The 27,195-nt window shown below is 46.6% G+C and overlaps 2 protein-coding genes and 3 non-coding genes across 6 annotated transcripts; all 5 read right to left on the reverse strand.

Moving 5' to 3' along the window:
- Nucleotides 1-9,465: 9,465 nt before the first annotated feature.
- TRNAT-AGU (transfer RNA threonine (anticodon AGU)) lies at nucleotides 9,466-9,539 on the reverse strand. The gene has a single exon. It is a non-coding gene; the product is annotated as a tRNA-Thr (tRNA).
- A 550-nt stretch (nucleotides 9,540-10,089) lies between these two features.
- On the reverse strand, nucleotides 10,090-10,163 carry TRNAT-AGU (transfer RNA threonine (anticodon AGU)). Its single transcript has one exon. It is a non-coding gene; the product is annotated as a tRNA-Thr (tRNA).
- Nucleotides 10,164-11,461: 1,298 nt separating this feature from the next.
- Nucleotides 11,462-11,535, reverse strand: TRNAT-AGU (transfer RNA threonine (anticodon AGU)). The gene has a single exon. It is a non-coding gene; the product is annotated as a tRNA-Thr (tRNA).
- A 395-nt stretch (nucleotides 11,536-11,930) lies between these two features.
- LOC123095662 (plastidial pyruvate kinase 1, chloroplastic) lies at nucleotides 11,931-15,417 on the reverse strand. Its single transcript, XM_044517199.1, has 7 exons — nucleotides 14,886-15,417; nucleotides 14,237-14,324; nucleotides 13,948-14,138; nucleotides 13,618-13,736; nucleotides 12,873-13,116; nucleotides 12,537-12,771; nucleotides 11,931-12,450 (listed from the first exon to the last, which is right to left on the reverse strand). The coding sequence occupies exons 1-7, from the start codon at nucleotides 15,288-15,290 to the stop codon at nucleotides 12,113-12,115; spliced, it is 1,620 nt and encodes a 539-aa protein (XP_044373134.1). The 5' UTR covers nucleotides 15,291-15,417; the 3' UTR covers nucleotides 11,931-12,112.
- Nucleotides 15,418-17,360: 1,943 nt separating this feature from the next.
- Nucleotides 17,361-22,842, reverse strand: LOC123095663 (uncharacterized). Of its 2 annotated transcripts, none has more exons than XM_044517201.1 (3): nucleotides 22,768-22,842; nucleotides 17,808-20,173; nucleotides 17,361-17,734 (listed from the first exon to the last, which is right to left on the reverse strand). In XM_044517201.1, exons 1-3 carry the CDS (start codon nucleotides 22,805-22,807, stop codon nucleotides 17,648-17,650), a joined length of 2,493 nt encoding a protein of 830 aa, XP_044373136.1. In that variant the 5' UTR covers nucleotides 22,808-22,842; the 3' UTR covers nucleotides 17,361-17,647. The 2 variants fall into 2 exon arrangements, with proteins under 2 accessions (XP_044373136.1, XP_044373135.1); XM_044517200.1 differs by lacking the exon at nucleotides 22,768-22,842 and adding an exon at nucleotides 20,323-20,583.
- Between the last annotated feature and the right edge of the window lie 4,353 nt (nucleotides 22,843-27,195).

Raw genomic sequence — 27,195 nt, forward strand, 5'->3', positions numbered from 1 at the left:
CATGGTTTCATAATTGGCCAGAAGTAACAGGTGCATGATGGTATGAAGCACTTCAAAGTTGTTTTGGAACGGAGTCCTGATAGGATAATTCGCCTTTTGGTAAGAAGTTCAGCAAAGGCCATCCAAATAGCGATATTCGAAAGGCTCTTGCTGAACTTGGTACCAAGAAGCGAATTATCCTATCAGGACTCCGTTCCAAAATAATTTTGAAGAGCTTCATACCATCATGCGCCTGTTACTTCCGGCTAATGATGAAGCTATGGTTTTCTTGAATCCTTTTACACTAGACAACGTGACATATAGAAGGGTAGATGAGATCAGAAAAAATAGGGACCATTTTCTGCACATCCGGAATGTCATCATTTTGTTAAATCCCTTGTCGGTCCGGACATCGGACATTCATGAGAGAGGCGGTCCGGCCCAAACCCTAGAAGCGTTGTCGAGGCCACCCCAAACCCTAGAAGCGTTGTCGAGGCCACCCCAAACCATAGAAGCGTCGAGCTAGCTAGGTCTATGTTTGCCACTAATATATCCATTTGTCATGTTTGTATATTAATTGCCATGTTGTAATATTTGCAGAAACTATGGAGCGCCGAGACATCGAAGCAGAACAGTTGTTGGGGGACATCATCCTCGGCGGACGTGATATCATGTTGTATCTCAACGACACCGATGGTCTGGAAGGAGAGGGTGAAGCAGGCTCCGATGATTGAACGATGGAGGTGGAAGGACATGATTATGATGGCTCCAGTGACGGAATGCTTGTGGAAGAAGGAGACCGTGATGACGGCTCCGGTGAACGAATGGAGGAAGGAGCTGTTGCAAAGTCCGGCGAGGTATATATATTAATTAAGCCTGTGCTGACTACCTAATTGATGCATTAATTGTTTTGGTATGTACACATATTAACTCTCTTCTTTCTTCTTTTCTAGCCCTCCGGATCGAGCCAAACTTCGGTAACGAGACGAGGCCCGAAGAAAAGGTTGCGCCAGGATGAAAGGTTCACGATCACAGCAATCAAGGGCGATGGCCAACCGATTGAACCCAGCCGGACCAAGGAAGTATTTTCTGCTCAGTGCGGGGTTCTTGTTAGGGACATGATCCCGAGCAGCATCCACCAATGGAATCAGCCTAAGAGCGAAGACCCTCAAGTGTCTTTTGTCAACGATAGACAGAAAGATGATCTTTGGACCGCGCTGAAGGCAAATTTCACCCTACCGCCAGAGGAGGATCCGGATAAGCCAGTTATAGAGCCATTGGTCAAGGCTCATGCTCTTAAGAAGATGGCAGATATATTCAGGAGGTGGAAGAATGAGTTGAAAGCAACGTTTGTCGACAAAGGGAAGACTCCAGAATTCACCGGCCGATTTGATAAGATAAGAGATCACTGGCCCGTATTTGTGGCCCACAAGACATCGGAGAAGAGTAAGAAGATGTCAGCGACAAACAAGATAAATGCTGCAAAGAAGGAGCATCACCATCGCACGGGGTCAGGTGGCTACCTCAAAGCCCGGCCGTTGTGAGACAAGGCTGAGAAGGACCTGCTTGATAAAGGGGTCGAACCAGAGACATTAAACTGGCCAGACCGTTCAAGGACTTGCTTCTTCGGGGTTGGGGGAACCTTGGACCCTAAAACAAGTTAGAACGACGAGCTCACAGAGGCCCTCGGCAATCCTGAGCACCCAGGACGAACACGAGGCACAGCAGGCTCCGTTGCGTTGAAGGTTGGGTTTCCCCACGCAGGCGGTTACAAAACCCGGAAGAGGAAGAGGAAACAGGAGCTGAGCGATCTGCAGAAGTTGAATGCAAAGGTACAAGCGCTAGAGGAACAACCAGTTCACAGCCAGCGACCTGCCGGAGCTACCCCAGAAGCTACCCCACCATCTCAGCGGAGAAGCAGCGTGGCTTCCACCGAGCGCCTTCAGCAGCCTGACTTCACGACTCCTAGCTACCCCGTGGATGCTATCACAGAGGCTCAAGATTTCCACCTTATGACGCAATGGCAGCACCTCAAAGTCAAGGCGGTTGTCGGCTCTGTTGCACCTCCTGAACCTGGCGCATTTTTTCACTGCCTTCCGATTCCACAAGGCTATGTTGTTGTGATGGTCGATGAAATAACGAAGGGATTTGAGCAGTTCGAGCTTGACCACCCTACTGGTGAAGCGGAGACTCGGCTGGGTCTTGCTCTCAAGACTCCATGTCTATAGCGGAAGGAGCTCATCAACGTTCCGAACTAGACGCCTCCGCCTCCTCCTCCTCCTCCGGCCAATCAGGGCACTCCGCCTCCTCCTCCGGCGAGTGATCAGGGCACTCTGCCTCCTCCGGCTGCTCCGGTGTGTGGCTGCACTCCGCCTCCTTCTCCGCCTGCGCCGGTGCATCCGAGCAGCCCGCCTCCTCCTCCGCCTCGTCAGCAATAGCGGAAGACAGCCGCCGCCGCTCCGGCTGCTCCGGCGCGTCATAGCACTCCGCCTCCTTCTTCTCCGCCTGGTAAGCAACGAAAGAAAACAGCCGCAGCCGCTCCGGCTGCTCCGGCGTCTAGAAGTACAGCCAGAGGCCGGAGGCAATACAGATTCGGACCATCTCTCAAGCCTCTGGAGAAGTTACCATATGAGATGACCGAGGAGGAAAACGCGGAGATCTGTCAAGCCTATGTGAAGGACTTTTTTGCAAAGAAACATCCACCTCCAGAGGAGAAGATAGATCCCGTGAAAGTTCAGCGCACTATCGATGCCCTGAAGCGGCCACCACCGCCTCCGCCGCAAACCAACTATGAGCGCATTATTGAAAGGTCATATCAGGAAGCGGAGCGGTCGGGAAGTACTTGCAGTGATCGAAGGTTAGCAGAACGAAGAAGTGGGAAAAAAATTCCCCAGCTCGGCGAACAAGCGAACCAATCGTGCCCCCCCCCCTCCCGCTCAAGGTGTCTAGCGATATCATCGCTAATCATCCGGGGATGGTGCCCAGTACCAATCTTGGAGATTACCTGCCCGAAGATGCACATTTTGATACAATGGAGGTGGACGAACACAAATACCGGTACAGGAAGCCTCTCGTCAGAGATGGAAGTTCTCCTCTAACAACGATGATGCGAAGATTCCATGATTGGTACATGAAAACCTGCAGCGAGTCTGGGAAGGATATTTTGACGCTGAGAGTTAAAGAGGAGCACGACCTCGTTGGAATTGATCTGTTGTCTGTTCCATTTGAGGAGTTCTTCCAGTATTACAATCAAAAGGCCTTTGAGAAAATAATCATCAGTTGCTACTGTCTGTAAGTACTACTTCTGTCATTAAGTCTCTATATATAGCTCAGCTCTTTCATTGGATGTATATATAATTATCCTCACTATATTATGCAGATTGAAGATCGTCGAATGCAAGAAAAGACAAATCTATTGTATTGGGTTCATTAACACAAATCTCATAGATGACTTTACGGTTAAATATAATGCCAAAGAAACCGAGGCCAACTTGCTACAACCATTGCTTCAAAATCAAAACAAAGAGAAAATACTCTTTCCTTACAACTTCAAGTGAGTGTTACTGTCTTGTGCATATTCGGTTTTCCTTATTACTTGAGGTTATAGTAATGTAATTGATGAGTTATGCATGCGTGCGCAGCTTCCACTTTATTCTCCTAGAGATTAAGCTTGAGCAGGGACTAGTAACCGTCTTAGACTCGAGACGAAAAGATCCCGAGGAGTATGCGGGCATGACTAAAATGCTCGAGAAGTAAGTTCAATCGATCGTTATCGCACCATATCGGCAACTTTGTTCATTTCCTGATATCAAGTAATTGTTTTCTTTGTCTGGCAGGGTTTGGAAACAGTTCACCGCACAAGCTCCGGGGCTGCCAGAGGAGTTGCGATTTACACACCCGAAAGTAAGTACTACTAGCTAGTTCCGCGCATCTTCCATTGATTCTAACTAGCTTCATCAATACCATTTATAATGCTTGATTATATCAGTTTGATTGACCTCTATTTCTCGTAAAGTGCTTGTGGCAGGAATCCGGGAATGATTACTGTGGATACTGCGTTTGCGAGTTCATCTACAACGCGGCGACCTCTAAGCGGGGCTACTCTAAAAAATAATATGAAGTGCGTAAGCAATAATATTCACAATTTTATTTTATTATCATCATTTGTGTTGAGTTTCATTCATATATATGTATTGACCCCCTTCTTCAAATTAGATGTGGCAGATGCGGAATGAACTCCTACCACAAGATCGCATACGAGCAATTCAAGAGGAATTGGCGGGATTCTTTCTTGACCACGTCATAAGTAAAGCCGGAGAATACCATGTGGAATTTGACATTAGATGTTAGGGAATTGTAAGAGATCTTATATTGTGTATATGTAGCTAGTAGCAACGGATAGATATACGAAAACTTGTTGTTCGACCAATCTCTCGGAGCAAGAGAGGTCGATCACTTCTCTGTGTATATATATGTTCATGACGATCTATACGTATAGTACCTAGCGTCGACCAAGCACGGAGATAAGAGAGGACACTTCTCTCTATTAGCTAGCTAACACTATATATGAAACCCCTAAACCCCCAAAAACCCCAACCCCCCCCCCCCCCCCTCTTCAAAAAAAACAAAAACCCCAGCCCCTGAACTGCTGACGCGTGGACGTTTTTTGGTCCCGGTTGGTGACAAAAGTCCCTCCTGCCTGGGCAAGCCGCAGCGGCCACGTGGAGCCCCATCTGTCCCGGTTCGTATAAGAACCGGGACAAATGAGCCTTTTTCTATTAGTGAACTAAGATATGTCTAGATAAATTCATTTCTCCGACAAGTATTTCCGGACGGAGGGAGTATATACTAGTGCACACTTCCATGATCCATACGTACAGTACAGGGCTGGAGCGATACGCATCCTGTTGTTTGTCTCTGTATGCACACGAGGCAGCGCGACCGAGTAAAGTTTTGCAAACTATTAGCACGCGTCACACTGAGTCGGCAGGCTTCGAGAAGTCGCACAAGATTGTCGATTGTTGAGGCACTTCTACTTCGGTACAAACCCCCTAAACACAAGAACGGCTCAGATTAGCCAATACCTCTTTATAAGTAAGGGCATGATAATCATATTTTATAAACTCTTCAAGTATGTGCTAATTTTTTTTAGAAACACGTATACGCTGTACATGAACGACGTGCACACCCTGCCGCGCTGGGCTGGCCCATTCAGCCTTTTGTTTATGAAACCGCAAAAAATCGTACGTGCTGCAGGATTCGAACCTAGGTCCTCCAGGAATTAACACAGCCGCACTACGAACCGGGACAAATGAGCCTTTTTCTATTAGTGAACTAAGATATGTCTAGATAAATTCATTTCTCCGACAAGTATTTCCGGACGGAGGGAGTATATACTAGTGCACACTTCCATGATCCATACGTACAGTACAGGGCTGGAGCGATACGCATCCTGTTGTTTGTCTCTGTATGCACACGAGGCAGCGCGACCGAGTAAAGTTTTGCAAAACTATTAGCATGCGTCACACTGAGTCGGCAGGCTTCGAGAAGTCGCACAAGATTGTCGATTGTTGAGGCACTTCTACTTCGGTACAAACCCCCTAAACACAAGAACAGCTCAGATTAGCCAATACCTCTTTATAAGTAAGGGCATGATACTAGTGCACACTTCCATAATCCATACGTACAGTACAGGGCTGGAGCGATACGCATCCTGTTGTTTGTCTCTGTATGCACACGAGGCAGCGGGCTGGCCCATTCAGCCTTTTGTTTATGAAAATGAACGACGTGCACACCCTGCCGCGCTGGGCTGGCCCATTCAGCCTTTTGTTTATGAAAACGCAAAAAATCGTACCTGCTCCAGGATTCGAACCTAGGTCCTCCAGGAATTAACACAGCCGCACTAACCAACTGGGCAACCGGACATCAGATGTTATGTATATTTTTAACACTTAAAATAGAATACTGGAAAAGCGCAACATTTTCTGTTTGCTATTTCCTTTTCTTTTTTGTTTCTTAAATGCGTGAAGTTTTTGTAATTCGTGATTTTTTTTTCGAAAATGACGACAAAATTTTAAATTCTTGAATTTTTCTTCCAGATCAGTGAATTTTTTTCCAAAATTGATCAGTTTTCTTCACAAATTCGTGAACTATTTCGCAAATTGGTGATTTGTTTTTGAAAATTGTTGAACTTCTTTATAAAATTGACGAACTTTGTTTCTAAATCAATGATTTTTTTTTCTTGTGATTTTTTCCCCAAATCAATGAACTTCTCTTCAAAATCAATAAACTTATTTTTAACTTTTTTATGAACTTTTTTCAAAATAAAAAAAGAAACAAAAAAACAAAAGAAAAACAAAATAATATAAAAACCCATGTAAAAACCGAAGAAAAAACCAGCCCGGTTGAAAGGGAAAACCAGAGTCTTTCTTTTTAGCGTTATATTTGACGCACTACAAAAGATTGAAAAAGAAAAACTTAGACCATGATCAACAGAGGTGAGTAGGCGAGATGGCTCCATCTAAGAGCACGTCGTTTCCCGACATGCTTGAAATGGCCCCAATTTTTTTCATGCCTTGTATGACTAATTCAAGGCACCATGCCAAGTTGTTTTGGTTTTCGACAAGTTTTGCATTTTTCAGAGTTTTCTCGGTCAAAAACGCCCGATAAATGGGCGGACGTGTCACAACTTGCATACAGTGTCAGAAATCATTCAAACCTGTCATGGATGACTACCATGGTCATGCCCACCTGGTTGAAAAGGTTGGGGTCATTTTAAGAATGTCCAAAAGTAGACCATGTTTAATTGAGGATGTTCGGGTTGGCTAGAAGACTCTACCTGAGGGTACGTTGTTTCTCAACATCCTTCAAATGGCCTAATTTTTCCCACCTCCTTCTATGATCAAATCAAGGCACCATGTCAAGCTGTTTAAGTTTTTGATAATTCTTGCACTTTTTAGAGTTTTCTCGGTGAAAACTGATTGATAAATGGCCAGACGTGACACAACATGCATATGGTGTGGGAAATTCATTCAAACCTGACATGGATGCCTACCATGGGCATGCCCACCTACTGGAAAAGGTTGGGGTCATTTCATGCATGTCCAAAAATATATCATGTTCAACAGAGTGTGTTCGGGTAAGCGAGAAGGGTCCATTTGAGGGCATGTTTTTGCGGCATCCATTAACTCGCCCCAAATATTTCCATGATCTTATATGACCGATTAAACGCATCATGCCAAGTTGTTTAGGTTTTCGACAAATCTGATCTTTTCTGGAGTTCTCTTGGTTAAAAAAGGCAGATAAATGACAGGACGTGTCACAACTTGCATATTTTGTCGAAAATCGTTCAAACCTGGCATGGATCCTTACCACGGGCATGCCCCCCTGCATGCAAACGTTGGGGTCATTTAAAAAAATCAAAACTAGACCATGTTCAATGGAGGGTGCACCCGGATGGGCATGCCCATGGTAGGCAACCATGCTAGGTTTAACAATTTCCGACACCATATGCAAGTTGCGACATGTTCGACCATTTTATCGGTCTTCTTTTACTAAGAAAACTCCAGAAAATGCAGAATTTGTCAAAAACCAAATCAATTTGGCATGGTGCCTGGAATTGCTCATAAAAGGCCATGAAAAAAATTAGGTCAATTTCTTCTTCTTTTTTGCTGGGGTTAATTGGGGCCATTTCAAAGATATTGAAAAATAACGTGCTCTCAGACGAACCGTTCTGACCTTACCAAATAATCTTCATTGAACATGGTGTTTTTTGGACATCCTTGAAATGACCCCAACTAATAGATACAAAGGGATAAAATAGAAAACAATAAGTGTTTTTTTAAAGCATTTAATAAAAAAATATAGAAAAAATAATTTAAAATCATTAGTTTAAAAAGTTAGTTAAAACATGCATTTTGGTATTGAAAAAAGAGAAAAGTGAATTAACAAAATAAGAAATGAAATGAAAAAATAGAAAATAAAATAAAACGCTTAGGCCTTGGCCTAACTAGGCGACGACATTGCTCCCGTCGGGCGCGTGTGGGCCCGGTCCAAGAGCTCACGGATTTGAAAAAGTTCATCAATTTTTTACACAATATTCATGGATTTGAAAATTTTCAAAAAAAGCTCACTAAGGAAATTTGCAAAAAGGTTTTCTTGGTTTTGGGAACCTCGGCTTCCCAGCCATTTTTTTCCGGTTTTGGGACGTTCTGGGAGGTCGAGAACCGTGATTTTTCGTTTTCTTTTTTATCTTCTCTCTTGTTCATTTTTTTGGTCTTCCCTGACTTTTCCTTTATTCTGTTTATTGTTTCTATTTCTCATAAATTTAATTTTTTCTGAATTCAATTTTTTTTCATATTTTTCTGGAATTCCAAATTGTTACCGATTTTCAAAAAAAGTTAATGTTTAAAATTTTGTTCTTTTATAAAAAAAACTTTTCGTGTTGTGACATTCTGAGCAAGTTTGAAAGGCATGAGCATTTTCGTGTTATGAGGAGGGTGTACCGAAGCATTGCTCGTGTTGAGGACGATGTCCATTTGCTTTGAGTGAAAGCCTGATGGATTCACCGTGATGGACATCATTGCAGAGCGTGGTCTTGCCAGCAGCTTTAGCTCTTCTTCTTTTTTTCCTTCTTCTAGCAGCTTTAGCTTGAATTGACACATAATGGTCGACTACAACTGAACGCCGCACACATCTTCTGTGAGCAAAAGAATAGTTCATTCGCATTGTGCATCTCCGATCGAGGCCAACGGTGTCCATCCATCTTGATCCTAGATTAACTCCGGTGTTGATTATTGGCTTCGTCGTTTGATCTGCCATAGGCTGAAGATGGACTCACCGTGGAATGGACACTGCAGAGGCTGGTCATGCTAACACTCTTAGCTTCAAATAACATACCCCCTCCGTCCGAAAATACTTGTTCTAGAAATGGTTGAAAATGGGTGTATCTATAACTAAAATAAGTCTAGATACAACCATTTCTAAGACCAGTATTTCCGGACGGAGGGAGTACGTAAGATGGTCGAGCATTGCCTTTATATTTTGGTAGAAAGGTAGTGAAATCTTATTGATCGTCAATCTGATGTGCAAATGCTCAAACCGAAATGATAATGTTGCCGGACCCAATTAGCAACTACTTTTGTACTCTGATAAGAAAAGACAATTACTTTTGTACTAGCAAAACGTGTGATCAATCTAGCCAAACCCCAAATCGCCCCTTGCCTCCGATTGGCTCTGCTCCTGGATGAAGTTACCATAGACATCTCGACATCAACATAAATGTCATAATATCCTACAACAAAAATACTACTAGTAATAACCTGATTCAATGGAACACACGGAGCATTAAATAATTTTGTGGGCCGGGGAAATAGTAATGGGAAAGCAATGCTCATAGAAAACGCAAAGTCACTTTCATTTGCTTTAATTGGGAGTTCAATTGGAAAAATTAGTTGTGCTCGTGGAAACCAGCAAAACAATTAACATTGCTTTCATTGAGAGTTGAACTCAAGACCTCCCGCTTACTAAACGGGTGCTCTAACCAACTGAGCTATGAAAGCATCTTGAAAATAATTTGTATTAGCAAAATGTGTGATCAATTTAGGCAGATCCTACAATATCCTCCACCCCAAACCCTGCTCCGAAGTCACCATAGACGTGTTGCTATCGAGATAAATGTCATCTCCTATGGAAATAATAAGCCAGTTTAATGAAGGTCCCTCTTATATGGGAGATAAGTTGAATACATAGCTGCCATCTCTTTGGGGCAGCGAGGTTACAGTTCCTTGTCTTGTGTGCGTGGCAACTCGTCAGATTAACTCAAAGGTCAACTGCAATGCCTACCGCTCCAGGCACTAGTTCTTAGGGGCACATCCACGAAGACTTCCCAACCGCCATCGACAAATTTAGGCCAGCTCCCGTATGGGACCAGCGATAGCGGCGCGTCGACGGTTTGTTCGGGTGGTGGTACTGTTCATCCGGTGGTCCAAAGACCTAATGTAATTTTATTATGCACATAGAAACCGAAAAAATCACTCTGATTTTCTTTTGTTGGAGTCCATTTGGGAAAAAATAAGTTATGCTCGTGGTAATGAGCAAAACAATTAAGTTTGCTTTCATTGAGAGTTGAACTCAAGACCTCCCGCTTACTAAACAGGTGCTATAACCAACTGAGCTATGAAAGCTTCTTGTAAATAATTTGTATTAGCAAAATTTGTGATCAATCTAGCCAGATCATAACCACCACCCCAACCCCCTCCCTGCACCGCACTTGAAAAAGTCACCATAGACGTGTCGCTATCAACATAAATGTCCCTCTTACACTGGAGGGCAGTGAGGTTAGAATTTCTTGCCATGTGTGCAGGACAATGAGATCTAGTGTCAGGTGCTTCAGATCGATTCAATGGTTCAACGACAATGACTTCTGTTCCATCACAGTTCTTCAGGGCACGTGCATGAAGAGTTTCTGACTGTCATCGACAAAGTCCGGCCCACTCTAGTATGGGAACAGTGACAGTGGCGCGCCAGTGGCTTGTTCAAGCTGCAATAGTGGTTGATCAGTGATCCAGAAACCTCAATGTAGTTTTTATTATGTTTTTAGCGTTTATCAGAGAACGTCCATATTTGTTATGCGAAAACCAATAAAATTGGCATGATGTTGTGTAAGATATGCCATGTTCTAAAGTGAAAATTACCATGTACTGCAAAAAAATGTTAGAAAAATTTGTCATGCTTTTTTTAGAGGGAAAAAATGCCATGCTATAGTGAGTAATTTCCGTGCGTTCGATCAGGATCCGACGTATCTAAGGGCACATATTCATTTCCGATGTATATTTGGGTTTAAAAAATACATATTCATTTCTTGAAAAAGTCACAATATTCGGAGCGGAACTAGTAATGGGCATTGTGCTTGTCTATGGGTTATGAGTGCAAGAGAAATCACTCGAGTTATGCCATATGGAAGGAAACAAGTCATTACTCGTGGAAACACACGAAGTATGTAGGGTGGGGGAGGGGGGGGGCTGAAATTTTTATGCTGGTGGAAAATAATCTTCTTTCGTACTTGGAAATACAAGAAACTTTGGGTCTGGAATTTTTATGCTTGTGGAAAAAACAAAATCACTTCGATTTGCTTTCATCGAGAGTTTAACCGGGGAGAAAATTGTTATATTCATCAAAAAGGAGCAAAAAAATACTTGTGAAAAAAATTAAAATCACATCAATTTGCTTTCATTGAGAGCTTAACTTGGGAGAAAATTTGTTATGCTCATCGAAAAGGAGGGGAAGAATAAATTGGGAGAAAATTTGTTATGCTCATCGAAAAGGAGCAAAAAAATACTTGTGAAAAAATTAAAATCACATCAAATTTGCTTTCATTGAGAGCTTAACTTGGGAGAAAATTTGTTATGCTCATCGAAAAGGAGGGGAAGAATAACTTGGGAGAAAATTTGTTATGCTCATCGAAAAGGAGCAAAAAACAATTTGCTTTCATTGAGAGTTGAACTCAAGACCTCCCGCTTACTAAACGGGTGCTCTAACCAACTGAGCTATGAAAGCTTCGTGTCATTAAATTGAGTTTACACTTTTTGTTTCCTCTTTCGCCCTTTGGTGCCCAAATACATCTGCACCGACAAAGTAGTCCTTCGTTACGTAGTGGTCGATGATGGGAAAGTTTGAATGCGCGCTTAACATCTTATATTTTGAAACGAGCAACAAAAACGAAGTGCAGATCCTAGCTTAGTCGTTCAAATTGTTTATGTAGGAGCTACGAGTCGCAGACAGGTCTTAGAATATAAAAAACAAGGCTCTTAATTCATAATTATTAGTATCTGCTCACAGTAATTTAGTACTGAAATTCATCTGACAGTACGCAGATCAAACAATACTTCTACCTTCAAAAAGAAAAAGATAAAGCATCCACAAGGGATCAGCAATTGCCAAAAGCACGAGTGTAAGGCAGTAACAGTTTTCATGGAGATCAACATGATCATATATCTCACACTGGACAGCGAAAACACGTAATGCATGCACAAATACACAAACTGTTCTTCATTCCAGCACATTTGCCGTAACCTTTGTATAGTAACAGCTATCCGAGTTTCGGAGCAGCTATCCGAGTTCAATCATGCCTAGCCTAGTCCACCAATCGGACCTGAATGGATTGGTACACTGATGATGTGGCAGCACAAGGCTGGTTCAGATCCGAGTCGGCAACGACCAAGACGGAGTCCCCAGGTTTCACCGAGCCCTTGGACTTCAGGAGCTTGATCGTTTGCTTGAAGTTGTCATCCATGCTATTCGACAGCAGGAGCTGGAGCGGGATCACACCCCAATAAAGGTTCATGCTCTTTCTCGTGTTGGCGTCATCGGTGAACGCGAAGATGGGAGGGTTGGGTCGGTTGCGTGACAGGAGCGACGCCATGTGGCCATGCTTTGTGTAAACGAAGATGGCGTCCACGGCAAGGTTGTTTGCTGCATGGAGTATAACACAGCAGGTGAATTTTTGCTGGAATGAAAGAGATTGGATATTATGGAGTTTGCACAGGAAAACAGAATACCCATTTCCACAGCGCTGGTGCAAATCTGCTCTGAAATCCGGTCAGGCAGAGCTATTGCAAGCTGATATTGCGGAAGATGTCTTTGCATGTTCTCCTCACGGCTCCATGATTCCATCCGCTCACTAGCAGCACGTAGGACGGATAGAGCTTTCTCAGGAAATGCACCTATAGCAGACTCAGCTGACAGCATTATAGCGTCTGCGTATTGCCTCACTGCTTCAGAAACATCTGCCACCTTAATACAGGCAACGATAGTTCGTAAGCGAATGCGAGAATAAAAGGCTAAAGTAATTAGATCTTGAGAAGTAAAATTTCATAAAAATTAGTTCAGGTTACCTCTGCACGAGTTGGTGTTGGATATTCAACCATAGATTCCAGAAGCTGAGAAGCAACTATCACAGGCTTGTTCAGATTTCTACACAATTCAACAATCGCCTCTTGGATGGCTGGGATTTGCTCTAGAGGAACCTGAACTCCAAGATCACCACGCGCAACCATGACTCCATCTGATGCCTCTACGATGTCTTTCAGGTTCTTCAGAGATTCCAGACTCTCGATCTTTGCAAATATCTTAATGTGTCTGTTATACAAGTAGATTGCATTACAATAGCAGAGACCCAACAAAATGAACAGTAATACAACTCGTAAGTCCTAAAGAATATGTACGCCATCTTTTAATGGATAGAACTGTCTCAGTTGCTAAGTTTTGACGTATAGTCAGTATCACACGCAGAAGTCTTAAAGTGCCATTTTAGTTGGATAAATAATAGACTTCATATGCTCTATTGTCAAACAATGGCATCAATTTCTATTGCTACGCCATTTCACATTTTCCAAGTTAGATATAGCAAATAGCATGCTCTAAACTACAAAAGGATCCTGCAATTATTGGAAGCTGTACAACAGCAGTCAGAGGCTCAGAAGTCAGAACCCCGCTGCTGGTAATTTCTATGATCGAAGTTCTAATTTGGTCAATCCTAGACATTCTAAGCAACTTTTTACACTACAGAAACCTCCGTGGAACAAATATGTGTATCACCAACTTATGTTTAGGTCCTTCAAGAATTGCAGTTCTGCTCACTCTAATGATCTTCTGGAGAGGTACGTTTTCAGGGACTTAATGTCATTAGCATCCTTTACAAATGAAAGAGCAATACAATCAACTCCTTCAGTTATGCCAAATTCAATGTCAGCCCAATCCTACAATACAATATAGGCAGTTAGCAAGCAAGAAGATACTAGTTTCAGTAAGTAATATAAGACTATTAGCCAGAAAAATTGTCATGCTAGATATCAAACTGATAATGACCAAAATATGGTTTGTTCTTAATGAGTGAGAAAATTAAAATGGAACTATCAAAAATGAAATACAAGAGCTACAAGAATAATAAGTGTTGCATTATAAGTTAACCTTTGTCGATAATGTAGGAAGCCCAAAGTTCCTTTCAACTAATTTTCCGTCCCTCCAGAATGACAACTTGGCTCGAGGAAGAAGCAAACCAGGATCTGTGCACTTACAGCGCAGATCACTCCCGATCTTCTCTGTAACTTGAAATGTCGCCATTCCACCATCTATGACAAGCTCATCACCAACTAGAATGCCTGTAAAGTGCAGTAATTACATTGTGAATAAGGCAATAAGCTATTTTTAGAAGTCATATTATGGACAACCAACAAACAACTCATGTTCATCTTCAGACCTTCAGAAAACTTATCAAAGTTCACGTGCATTGTAAATGGGTGAGCTTTATCTGTTTTTTTACTGGTAAATAACCATTCAGAGCAATCCTGCAATGTACCATCAAAGGAAGAAAAGACATCAGGATTTCCATCTTCGATGAAAGACAGGGCATTGAGGACTAAAACATATAATTATACAGATCACGGGCGATGTCAAACTCTCAGACTGGCCTGTCATCTAGTACAATTCACTTGTTTTCGTCAGGAGCTCAAAATCAAACACTCCCACTTACAGTAAAACACCCAGTCAATCTAAGTCAGCATGAAAACAGTGTGCTGTTCAATGTATGAGTAGCACACTGATTGATACTCCGGTCTAATCAAATCGAGAATCTAGTGATGTTGTCGCAGAATATTGTCAGTGGCTTAGTGATGTTGTCTAGCAAAGTGAGTCCCAATTCCCCAGACAACACTAGAGATTAATATGACTTCCTCCTAGATCGAGTAGAATTTTTTACTTCTGGTCACTGCATGATCCCTGATCAGACTACTCCACAGTAGCGCAAAAGTCAAACACAGCACAAACCACGACCCGAGCACACCCATGTGTAGCGCCTGAATCTGACCGACGCAGTCGCAGAAAACAGAATACATGCCCGGCAGACACACCTCGGCCTTGACGGATGCGGCGCCGCCGTGGTCGGCGACGAGGAGCTGGGAGCCCTCGGTGTCGACCATGAGGGAGACGCAGAAGCCCTCCTCTTCGTTGAGCCTCCGCACCTCGCGCATGGCGGCGCGGTGCCAGTCGCGGCCGCCGTGGCAGAGGTTGACCCGCGCCACGCCCATCCCGCCGCGCGCCAGCGCCGGCAGCGCGTCCACGCACGCCGGGCCCACCGTGCACACGAGCTTCGTCTTCCGCATGCCCATGAACCCCTTCTCCCTGAGCTCCGCCTCCGACACCACGTCCATGACCCCCTCCGCCGCCGCCCGGGCCGGACGGGCCCCGCTGCGGCGGGAGGCGGGGGGCGGGAAGAGGTAGGATGGGAACGAGCTGGTGGCGGCGGAGGTGGCCATCGGGCCTAGGGTTTCCGAGGCGGTGGTGGCGGCGGCGGCGGCGGAGGGTGGGGGCGGCGATGGTGGTGGGCGGACGATGCGAGGGAGGGAGACTGCTTCCTGCGACGAGTATAGTGGTGGTGGTGCACAATGACAGGTGGGTCCCACTCCCACCTGGCAAGTGGAAGGCGGATTGGGCGAGCTGTCCCTGAAATGTGGGCCCGGCCGGCCAAACTAATGTTTGAGTTTTTTTCCCGCCTCTGATTGGTACTACCTGCTTTCCCCAAATTATTCTTTTCCACATGTCTTTTTTTTTATCATTTATTTTTGCTAGTGATTGGTGTGTGATATAAAAGTTCAGACATTAAGAGTTGGGCGCTCTATGATTTTGTAGCTGATAGTATGCTGTTTGAAGGTTATACACCATTTTTTGTACAATCATTTTTAGATGATATTACATGGCCACACAAAAATGTACTCTACTTCGTATCTAGGCAAATCTAAGGCAAGCATTTTGGGACGGAGGTAATACTATATGAAGTTGATGACAGTTTGGGTTTATTTATGTGTGTGTGTGTGTGTACCATTGGCACTTGAAATTAATTCAATAGCTATACACCGTAGTGTGGATGGTAAATAAAATAAGTGTAAAAGTTTATATATAGTTTTCCAAGAATAAATATCTCTTTTTCTCTTTTGGCATGGTGTGCATTTTTATATGTATTTTTGCTCGCATTTTTTTCGTTCACACAACAGACAAAAAGAAAACGCATGGTGTTAACCAAATGCTACCAACACAAGCAACGAAGCATGTGAATCTCGACAATTTGCGAGCAGGGCCTTTCGAATCTCTCTCATGCCGCGCTGTTCGGCGGCTGCCAGAGGAGTGGGGACCCGTACCTTTCATTTTTTTAGGTCGAGTATATTCTTGTTTCCCTTACGTTTTCGTTTCTCTGGCGGCATCGACAAGGTGACAACGGTGATGGTGTTGGTTGTTTTGCAGCATATCCCAGTTTCTCCAAGCCTTTGGAATGATTGTGAAGGTCCCAAGTATGTGTCGTGTGGAGTGATGCCACGGCGACGAGTGGCTATTGCGGTCTTCAAAGCCTAATATATGACAAGGGCATTTGCATGTGTCCATTCCTCTTACCATTGATTCAATGCATTTTGGTGTATTTTCAAGCTCTTACAGCCTAGTATGATTTCCCATGTAATTTAAGCTTTGACGGCGTCTTGTGTCTTGTTGTCTTCCCATTGTACTAGCGAGTGTATTTTCTAAAAATCGGACTGGTGACCGAACCGACAACCTTGGGGTTTTTACCGATAAGACCGCCAGTTCATTGGTTCGCTGCCTGGTTTTTATGGCTAAAAACATAGATGCCCTTGGGTGTCTTTTCCGTGAAAAACACAACACTGTAAATATCAGGAAAAAATCCTAGAAAATAACTCATCAAAAGTAACCATAAAACTCTATGAAGATCACTACTGGATCATGTGAACACCTGGACAAAATGCACTGAGTTCAAAGTCCAAATCATTAACTATTTCTGGAGTCAAGGTAAAAACAGTTATATTTTGCAATAGCGAGAAATAGAAAAAGGAAAGAAATTCTTTCTACAAAAATATAGAAGCATCAAACAATGCAAACAGTCATTTCTTTATTACCCATATTAGAAACTTTGCTGATGCACAGATCCAAAGCGTTAAAATCCTCTGAAAGTGAGGCAAACAGATGACAGACAGACCACCAGTAAAACAAAATATGCCAAGCACAACGATATCAACCTGAACAAATTCGGCATGTTTGAAAATCGCTGTGTTGTGTGTTTCGCAAACGAGAAATACAAGTTGCACACCTATCAGTTTTGATGTCAAGTCCAAACTACTATGGGAGATAGGTGACAAAATATGCCAAGCACAACAATATCAATCTGAACTTTTATTTGGCACGCCAGGCCTATCTGCTTCTATGCTAGAAATGACAAGAATTAACCAAGTTATCCATGTACTGAACCATCATTTCACATACATATGGACAAACAAAGTCACAACAACATTATTAGCAATAGATGAGATGTCTTGTCCACATCCTTAAAGAAAATCGAATGTATTGGATGGGATCAACTCTCAGTATGGAGGTTCATAAGAAGATTCATCTCAATCAGAGAACAATACAAGGGAATTGCCCACAATCACTTGTGCAGTTTTAAAAGCAATCTCAAACCACAAACATAAATCCTATCAACTAATCAATTCTGCAGAACATAACAGCAGAAAGCTGTATTTTATCAATCATCATACATCTGTCTAACAAGGTGCGTGGAACTGGGCAAGCAGCTACGTCGAGTTAGGTGCCCTGAATGGTGGTAGTTAGAGCACTAACTAGACTCGGCCTCGGGTGATTTGACACTCCGCAGCCTGCTGGAGCGCCGGACCGGGGTCATCGCCTCATCATCCTTGTTCCTCTGCAAAAAAAAAAGTTCAGTCAGGCACATATAATATTTGAACCGAGAAGAGGGACAAACAATTCAAGCTTACTTTCTTGGCAGCGATCTTCTCATAGGTCGTGAAGCTGCCATAGGATGATGTGGAGTATGACATGGACTCCCTCTTGGACGCGGGCTCGAGGCCGACGTTCTCTTCCTCCTTGGTCTTCCCCCTGCCATGGCCATGGCCAGACGACAAGCTGCTGCTGTACTGAGAGAAACCAGAGTCACCAAATCGCTCAGTTTCTTCTGCCTGAGGAGACTTGACAAGACGATGGCCCTCACTGCTCGCTGAACCAGATCGAGTCTCAGCTTCCTCGGCTTGCTCAGCTGGTGCATTGGCACTTGTGGCAACCTGAGCTTGCTTCTTCCTCATGGAAAGGGCAGCAATGCTGGCTGAAAGAATGACCACGACAATGGCAACACCTGCTGCTGCTGCAGGCTTTGAGATTCTGTCCAAGTAGCTTGGCGACATGCTGGAATCCGACTCAAGACCAAGATGCGGCTCCTTGTCTTCCTTGCCATTGCCGTGATTGTCCTCGGGCTCTTCACTCTCAACATCTTGCTCACGCAGCTCAGCAGGTTCAGACGGGGTGCCCAAATCCTGACTGATCTCTTCGCCATTGCTGCTACCTGGAGCTGCTTCTGATGCCCGCTCATCTACTGCCTTGGAGTAGTCTGATGCATCAGATTCTTCTTCTACCACTGCAGCAACACCCTCTGATTCTGCAATCAAGTCAGCACTGCTTGCTTCAGAAACTGCATCCTGGATCTTCAACTGCTCCTCCAAGACAGTGGCACCATAGCTGCTACCAGGAGCTTCTTCTGACATTTCAACATCAAGCTCATCTACTACCATGTCGTAGTAGTCTGATGCATCAGATTCTTCTCCCACTCCAGCATCATCAACTGATTCTTCTTCCGGCTCTGCAGGCAAGGCATTGGCGCTGCTAATAGGCTCTTCACTCGTCACTGGCCATGCCTCGGCGAAGTTGTAGTAGAAATCAGCAGCAGCACCATGGTCACCATCGGCAGCTGCAGCACTCCAGTTGGCTGCGAAATGCGGACCAAAGTACTCTTGCTCTTGTGTGGATGTGGAAGCCAAGGCCTCCCAGTAAGACGTGATCGAATCCAACGAACTGCTTGGCCATTGCTTGAGCCAAGCAGCCAACTCCACAGGGTGTGATTCTTGAACTGAAAGAAAGCTGGACGCCCTCGACATGATCGGGGAATCTGGCTGCAGCAGCACGCACACGGAAGCAGCAGACATGAACAGAACGAAAGCGAGGGGGAGCAGGAACCTCAACGCGGATCCCTTCTTGGCTGGAGCTCGCGCCCCATGCTCCGGCTCCGGCGTCAGTGCACGGGCTCGCGGAGGAGTCGCCCTAGGCTCCGGTGCAGGGACGCGAGCCGGCTCTGGCGTCACCGCAGCAGCCTCCGGTGACAGCAGCAGAGGAGGCGGCGGCGAACCCGGCGCGGGCTCTGGCGCCAGGACGCAGGCCTCGGCAGCCTCAGGTGGAGCGGCGAGAGCTGGCTGTTCCCCCGGCAGATGATTTTGCTGTGCTTGCCCTTGCTCCTCCTCCGTGAGGTCGTCCTCCGTGGTGGCAGTGGCGTCGGTTTCGTCGCTGCTCTCCGAGGCGGAGGCGGAGGCGAAGCCGTCCTCGAGGCGCCTGACGCCAGCGCCGCCGTGCCGGTAGATGTCGACGCGGGGGTTGGGCTTGTAGTGGAGGAACCGCGGCCGCGGCGAAGTGTAGTTGGTCTTGGGGTCGTACAGGGCCGCCCGGGACGGCTCCGCGCCCACCGGATCGGCCGCGGCGTGCGGGCGGTTGACGCCCACGCCCACGCGCACGGGATCCTCCATCCCCGCGTCGTCATCATCTCCAGCGAGCGGGCTGTGCCACGCGGCCGCCGCGGAAGGGGCCTCGAACGAGTGCCGCAGGCTGCGCTCCGCGCCCACCGAATTGGCCTCCGCGTGGTGGTGGTTCACGCTGCCTAACACGGGATCCTCCATCCCCGCGGCGAGCAAGCCGTGCGGTGCGGTGGCCGCGGGAGGGGCCTCGAAGGAGAGGCGCAGGCGGCGCGGGGCTCCCGCCTCGGGCGGTGGCCCCTTGGGCTTGTGCGCGAGGTTGGCGGGGGAGAAGGGCGCGAGGTGGGGCGTCTCGTGGTTGCGCTCCCCGAGCACCTTGCTGGTGCTGTTCCTGGGCGAGGCGGCCTTGGACGCGGCGGAGATGGTGGGCGCCATGAAGTTCTTGGGGCCGCCAGAGCGCGCCGCGGGCTTGGGGGTGCGGTCCCGCGGCTCGTTCTCCTTCTCCCCGAAGGAGGAGGAGAGGGACCTCCGGCGCGGCGAGGGCGAGGAGTGGTGGCACCCGCAGACGCCGCCGCCGCCCTTGGAGGTGGAGCTCCTCTGCGACGGGCAATCTGCAGATCAGGGAGAGGGCCGGGGTTGAGAGCTGGTGGCCGAACAGGCTCGGATCCGCGTGCATAACAGCCGAAACCAGCAAGGAAATCGCGGGCGCCGCAACGAGAAAACCCAGCAGAAATCAAGGGAAATCAGCGAGGGGAGTTACCGGCGGGCTTGAAGGGGTTGGAGTCGGCGCTCCTCCGCATGGCGGGGCAGGGCCTGGCCGCGGCCGGCGACGGGGACGGGGACCTGGCCACCGTTGCCATCTCGGGACGGCGCAGCAGAGAGGGAGAGGGGATTATTTTCTTTTTCCGTTGGTTCTCCGGCTGATTTCGAAATCTGCTTGTTCTCTTCTCGGGGGAATGTGCGAGGAAGCGGAGAGGGGTAGGTGGGGATGGAGTTAAGAGGAGGAGGAGCGGTTTTCTGTTTGGGCGCAACGGCTAGATTATCGAGGGGAGGAGAGTGAAGTGACCGTTGGGCGGTGGGGCCTCACCCCCACCGACGGCCCCGCCTGGAAGGGAAGAGGGATTCTGTTCTGCCCGTTGCCTTTGGCTCAGTCGACCGTGGCCACAGCTTCACCAGCAGACTAGTAGTACTCTATTGCCTTTTGAAATTTTGAACAGTCTCTCCTACTTTTTCCTTTTGAAATTTTGAACAAGGTTGTGCGCATGAAGCGATCCACCAGAGAGTAGAGACGACATAGGACAACGGGCCAATGTAGTGGAGCCTTTGCTTGCCTCCTCCTCCTTCTCACAACTCGTGCGGACAAGGCCCATCCAGCTCCATAAAACCTTCAATGCCACAATTTAGAGGCTTTGTCGTATCTGCTTCTTCTTTTTTTTTTCTTTTTGCTACGCAGAGGGGACTTCAAGATTGCACAACGTCGAGCTAAGATGATGACATGAAAATTCAAGGCTCTATAAAATGGGAGCTCCTATAGGACGCTAACTTTTTTTTTTATAGTTTTGAGAATCAGTATGACGCTAACTGCGCCAAACAGTCGGCTTCATGCACAAGAGCGTCTCCGGGCCAACATGAGCTCCTATAGGACACTAACTGCAGCAAAACAGTCGGCCTCATGCACACGGGAGTCTCCGACTGGGAATGCCAATGTATATCGAAGAGAACAATCGCAAAAAGGTAGCGCGGCTGCTAGAATCGAGCTCGCGGCGTCGGAATGACTAACATGTGCTGCTAGCCGCTACACCTTACGGTTGATGGTGATAGATGGTAGAGTGAATAGTTCTTAATTATAACGCGACACTCTAGCATCCTATTTACTGTAGCGTACAAATTATTCGATTGTTTTGAACAAATTATTAAAAGCACAAACAAAATTTTGGAAAATGTGAACAAAAGTTGAAATTTTCAAATAGCTTTTGAATTACAGGAACAAAATTTAGAATTTGTCAGATCCTGAAAAAGTCTGAATATTATTTTTTAAAGAAGAACAAATTTCCTTTTTAAATTCACACATTTTTTAATTTTTTTTTAACATGGGGGCATTATTTGAACTTGCGAACAAAATGTTGAAAACACGAACATTTTTGTTAAATTGTGAACAAATTTTGAAGACCAGAACATTTTTTGAAATTCCTGAACATTTTTTGAAACACATTGATGAAAATCCTGAACAAATTTTGAAGACCAGAACATTTTTTGAAATCCCTAAACATTTTTTGAAACACATTGATGAAAATCCTGAAAACATTTTTTGAAATTCTTGAAAAAAAATTTAAACACATTTACGAAATCCTGAACAAATTTGGAAATCCCTAGATAATTTTTTAAATAATGAACAAAACAAGAACAATTTTTGAAATCCCTGAAATTGATTTGGAACACGGACATTTTTTCAAATCATGAACACATTTTGAAAACAAGAACAATTGTTTAAATCCCTGAACATTTTTTGAAATCATGAACAAATTTCGAAATTAAGAACAATTTTCGGAATGCAAAGATATTTATGAAATCATGAACAAATTTCGGAAACGAGAACAATTTTTGAAACACAAAGGATATTTATGAAATCATGAACAAATTTTGAAAACCAGAACAATTTTTGAAACACAAAGATATTTATGAAATCTTGAACAAATTTTGAAAACAAGAACAAATTTTTAAATACAAAGAGATTTATTGAATCTTGAACAAATTTTGAAAACGAGAACAGTTTTTGAAATCCCTGAACATTTTTTGAAACATGAACATTTTTTGAAATCACGAACAAGTATTGAAACTGAGAACAATGTTTGGAACATGAACATTTTTTGGAATTATGTACAAAATTTCAAAGTAACAACATTTTTTGAAACACAAACTTTTTTAGAATTGTGAACAAAATTTTAAACACGCGAACATTTTTTGAAATTCAGAACAAATATTTGAAATTTTCAATCAAAAGTAACAAGAAAAGGGAAAAAATAAATAGAAAACGAAAACGAAAAAAGTAACAGAGACAAAAAATGAAAAGGGAAATAGAAAAACCGGTCCAGGAACCAGGTTCCAAAAACCGATAAAAACCATTGGTTACCCTCTAGGAGATTCCCAAAACCGAAACCTTGTACCTGCTATAGATGGGTCGGCCCAAACCTTGTGAAGGAGTTACCGGCGGGCTTGAAGGGGTTGGAGTCGGCGCTCCTCCACATGGCGGGGCACGGCCTGGCCGCGGCCGGCGACGGGGACGGGGACCTGGCCACCGTTGCCATCTCGGGACGGCGCAGCGGAGAGGGGGATTTTTTTTCTTCCGTTGGTTGGTTCGTTCTCTTCTCGGGGGATTTCGAAATCTGTGTGTTCTCTTCTCGGGGGAATGAAATCAAATGAAATGCGCGAGGAAGCGGAGAGGGGGGCGGGGATAGGCGCGGGGTGGAGTTAAGAGGAGGAGGAGCGGTTTCCGTTGGGTGTAACGGCTAGATTCCGTTGGCGAGACGGAGACGGAGTACGCAAGTGAAGTGACCGTTGGGTGGTGGGGATCGTCACCGGTCAGATGCGCGGGACCCTGCCCCCACGGGCCCCGCCTGGAAGAGGGATGGATGGAGCCCGATGGATTCTTTTTCTGCCCGTTGGTTGCCTTGACCTCGCTCGCTCGCTCAGTCGACCGTTGCCGCGGCCGGCTTCAGCAGGCAGCGGAGTGGAGTAGAGAGGGCAAAATTGATAAAATTGACATGTGGACGAAATCAAATCACAGAATGAACTGTCCGTGAAACTATTTCACGCGGCTGACCTTTTTGTGTGACGCCCGACACGAAGGCGTCACACTACACTGTGCAACGCCTCACAAATAGGCGCTACACGTCTGGCCAGCGTTGCATCCCAGACTGCCTAAAAATTGCTAAGTCATTGTGCAGAGCCTAAGAGCTAGGCGCTGCACTGTATAGTGTGACGCCTAACTCTCAGGCGCTGCACTAGTGGTTGCACTACAAAATGAAGGAACCACTAGTGCAACGCCTAGAAGCTAGGCGCTACACTGTATAGTGTGGTGCCTAGCTCTCAGGCGTTGCGCACTGACTTAGTAATTTTCGGATCACACGGGTGCGACGCTGGCCAGAGTGTAGCGCCTATCTGTGAGGCGTTGCACAGTGTAGTGTGGCGCCTTCATGTCGGGCGTCGCGCACAAAAAGGTCAGCCGCGTGAAATAGTTTCACGGGCAGTTCATTCTGTGATTTAATTTCGTCCATAGATTAAATTTATCAATTTTGCCGAGTAGAGAGGGCAGGGCGCGTTGCCTCCCAAGTAGCGTTCGCAAAATTTTGCTTCCCGGAGCAGAGAGAGCAGGCAGGGGGCGCTCACTGGCTTTCTTTGCGCCATTTTGAAACCAAGCCGCGCTCTGGACGGGGCATGGAACAGTCAGCCTCTCCTCATTTTCCTTTTGAGATTTCGAAGCACAAGATTGCGGGCATGAAGCGGCCCGGAGAGAGAGAGAGACAGAGAGAAAAATGAAGCGGTCAACCGGGGGGAGAGGGAGAGACCGGCCCTGCTAGTTAGTAGTCCCGGCCAGCAGGCCCAACCTTTTTCTTTTGGAGGAGCGGGGGATAGCCCAAACTGAGACGGCATTTCACAATGGCCCAATGTAGAGCCTCCTTCTCACGACCCACATCGAACAGCAGCGACTGCGGACAAGGCCCATCCGGCTCTATAAAGCCTTCAATGCCACTCTATTTATTTTTATTTGTTTTTTTGTCCCCTAAAAAAAACTCTAATTTTCTTTTGTCATCTCCGCTTCTTTTTTGTCGCTAGACAGAGTTTCGCACGACTTCATCGAGACGCAAAACGCCGAGCTAAATAAAGATGGTGGCATGAGAATTCTTCCATGTAACTTTGAGTTTCACCAGGAATGCCTTTTTTTTTACACGAAACAAAAGGGATTCCCCTTGTTGTGGCTCTTTTTTTTCAGCATGAAACAACAGGGGTGGCCCCTATTGTGACTCGCATTTTCATATCTATCTACTCTTTCTGTTTTTAAAAACAAGTCTTTATAGAGATTTAATTATGAACCACATAGAACTACATAGAAAGCAAAATGTCTACACTTTAAAATGCATCTCCTGTATGTGGTTCATTGTGGAGTCTCTACAAAGACTTGTATTTAGAAAACAGGAAGAGTATATATAAAGTGATAAGTGTGTATGTATAAATGTGAAGGTGTATAAAAAACACCAAAATTACAAACGGTCAAGCCATGCTTGCATGCGTTCTTTCAAACTGGGTTTGGCTCTTTTCGTGATCACAGAAACCGCTCTTTAAATGACTACGACGATTCGGATCGACGCTCTGAATTTCTGACTGCCAGATGTCATTTCTGTGTTTTCATATGGTCTTGATTTAGATTTTCTTTAGGCGTGAGATTAGAGCATCTACAACCTAGCGTCTCAAACCCTTCTCAAACATCCGGACGGCCCGCCCGGACACTGACTGGTCACGATTTTTTAATCCAGACGGGTGTTTCAAACGGACCTCAAACACATGGGTTGACCGGCACCCCTCATATTCAGCCCAAATATAGGGCGCATATGGGGGCGCCCGGGCAGGCCCGCCATATTGGCCTGGCCCCCTATGGCCCGCAATGACCCCACTCCAGTCCCCGCAAATATATGACGATCTAGTCAAACTCAGTCCGTACTCACATGACCTCTCCACTTCTTCCCTAAATCCGCTTCGTCTTCCCCCGCCCGCCATGTCCGACAGTGAATCCGACCTACCGGAGTGGCTCAAGGCCGCCAGGGATTCCGGTGGCTCGTCGGCGCCTGATGAGGAGGAGCTAGCGCTCCGCATTGCCCTCCGCAGGTCGCTGCTGGATCGGGACGACATCTCCTCTTTCGGAGCGTCGGCGATTGGCCGAGTGGGGAGCAGTAGCTCTGCGACGCCCCACGTTCGTCCGACACGCTCCCTTCCGGCCCCTGCCAGGCGGCACCCAGCACTGCCCGGACCTGCCCCTCCGGAGCGCCGTTGGGTGTTGTTGCCGGCGGAACCGCAGCCGGAGTCCGTGGGCCGCACGTATCGGCTCGCAAAGAAGCGGGCGGCGGAGGCGGCTAATATCCATGGATCCAAAGGAGGATCGAGCAGATCCGCGCCACGGTCCCTTCTCCCGGCCAGCGACGACGACGAGGACCTCCGCACCGCCATTCGCCGCTCGTACACGTCCGTGGAGACGGACGCCCGCCATCACCGCGGCAAAGATGCGAAGGCGCTGGAGGAGTAGGAGCGGTTGGCGAGGCAGCGGGCGAAAGCGTCGGAGAGAGCCGCGCGGCTCCGGGAAGAGCAGTACCGCGTAGCCCATCGCATGATGCGGATCATCATCTCCTCCCACTACAAAAAAAGACACATCCGTGACATTTTGGGCCGAACGAATTTTTTTCTGTCATACATATGACACTTCTATGACGATAATTGTGACAAAACCCGGTATCATCATAGATGTGGTGGGCTCCTACTTCTATGACAAAAAATCATGACAGAAAATGGGCTTTTCGTCCTGGGCGGGCCGGAGACGCAGCTGCATGACATTCTTTGGGCCGTCCATGACGGAAAAAACCGTGGTAGAAGCGAGGGCGAGGAAAATTTCGGGGTGTTCCCGGTTACGGTGGGAGGTCGGGGGCCGAGCGATGCGCGTTTCTCTCGTACACGTACGCGCGTGTGTGCGAGGCGTTGGCTCTAACTGAACCTGAGCGAGGCGTTGGGCTCTAACTGAACCCGAGCGATTGCACTGCAGGCTACGCGTTACTGAACCCGAGCGATCGATCGATGGCTGTTAACTGAACCCGATCGAGCGATTCCTTCGCTACTGCTGCTAACTGAAGCTGGTCGATGCTGCCTCTGGGATGAACAATGAGCGTTGCGGGGGGTTTGGATGAACAATGAGCGGTGGCGTTGCCTCTGAATGAACAGGACCCCGTGGTGTGGTGGAGGGCTGGATGAACAGTAGACAGTGGAGGGGTGCCCGTGGAGGGGTGGTTGAACAGGACCGCATGGTGTGGAGGGCTGGATGAACAGTAGACGGTGGAGGGGTGCCCGTGGAGGGGTGTTTGAACAGTAGCCGGTGGAGTAGCGCGCGGTGGAGGCTGGATGAACAGGAGCCCGTGGAGGCTGGAGGAGGTCGACGGTAGCCCGTGGAGGCTGGAGGAGGTCGACGGTGGAGATGAACAGTATCCCGTGGAGTCCTGTTTTGCGGTACGCCACACCCCTCCCGATGAACAGGACCCCCGTTTCGACCGTAGGAGGTCCGTTTCGTCCGTTTTGCGGTACGCCACACCCCTCCCGATGAACAGGACCCCCGTTTCGACCGTAGGAGGTCCGTTTCGTCCGTTTTGCGGTACGCCACACCCCTCCCGATCAACAGGACCCCCGTTTCGACCGTAGGAGGTCCGTTTCGTCCGTTTTGCGGTACGCCACACCCCTCCCGATCAACAGGACCCCCGTTTCGACCGTAGGAGGTCCGTTTCCTCCGTTTTGCGGTACGCCACACCCCTCCCGATCAACAGGACCCCCGTTTCGACCGTAGGAGGTCCGTTTCCTCCGTTTTGCGGTACGCCACACTCCT

The sequence above is a fragment of the Triticum aestivum genome, chromosome 4D (assembly GCF_018294505.1).
Source record: "Triticum aestivum cultivar Chinese Spring chromosome 4D, IWGSC CS RefSeq v2.1, whole genome shotgun sequence".
NCBI lineage: Eukaryota > Viridiplantae > Streptophyta > Magnoliopsida > Poales > Poaceae > Triticum > Triticum aestivum.

What these genes read in the sequence shown, in the direction of transcription:
- LOC123095663 (XM_044517200.1), bottom strand. Translation starts at nt 20,422, where the DNA reads ATGGCAACGGTGGCCAGGTCCCCGTCCCCGTCGCCGGCCGCGGCCAGG. An exon ending in CAACCCCTTCAAGCCCGCCG is followed by an intron (nt 20,174 to 20,322) that starts GTAACTCCCCTC and finishes CCTGATCTGCAG; the next exon opens with ATTGCCCGTCGCAGAGGAGC. An exon ending in AGAAGATCGCTGCCAAGAAA is followed by an intron (nt 17,735 to 17,807) that starts GTAAGCTTGAAT and finishes TTTTTTTTGCAG; the next exon opens with AGGAACAAGGATGATGAGGC.
- LOC123095662 (XM_044517199.1), bottom strand. Translation starts at nt 15,290, where the DNA reads ATGGCCACCTCCGCCGCCACCAGCTCGTTCCCATCCTACCTCTTCCCG. An exon ending in CTCTCCAGAAGATCATTAGA is followed by an intron (nt 13,117 to 13,617) that starts GTGAGCAGAACT and finishes CTTGTATAACAG; the next exon opens with ACACATTAAGATATTTGCAA. An exon ending in CACCAGCGCTGTGGAAATGG is followed by an intron (nt 12,451 to 12,536) that starts GTATTCTGTTTT and finishes TACTCCATGCAG; the next exon opens with CAAACAACCTTGCCGTGGAC.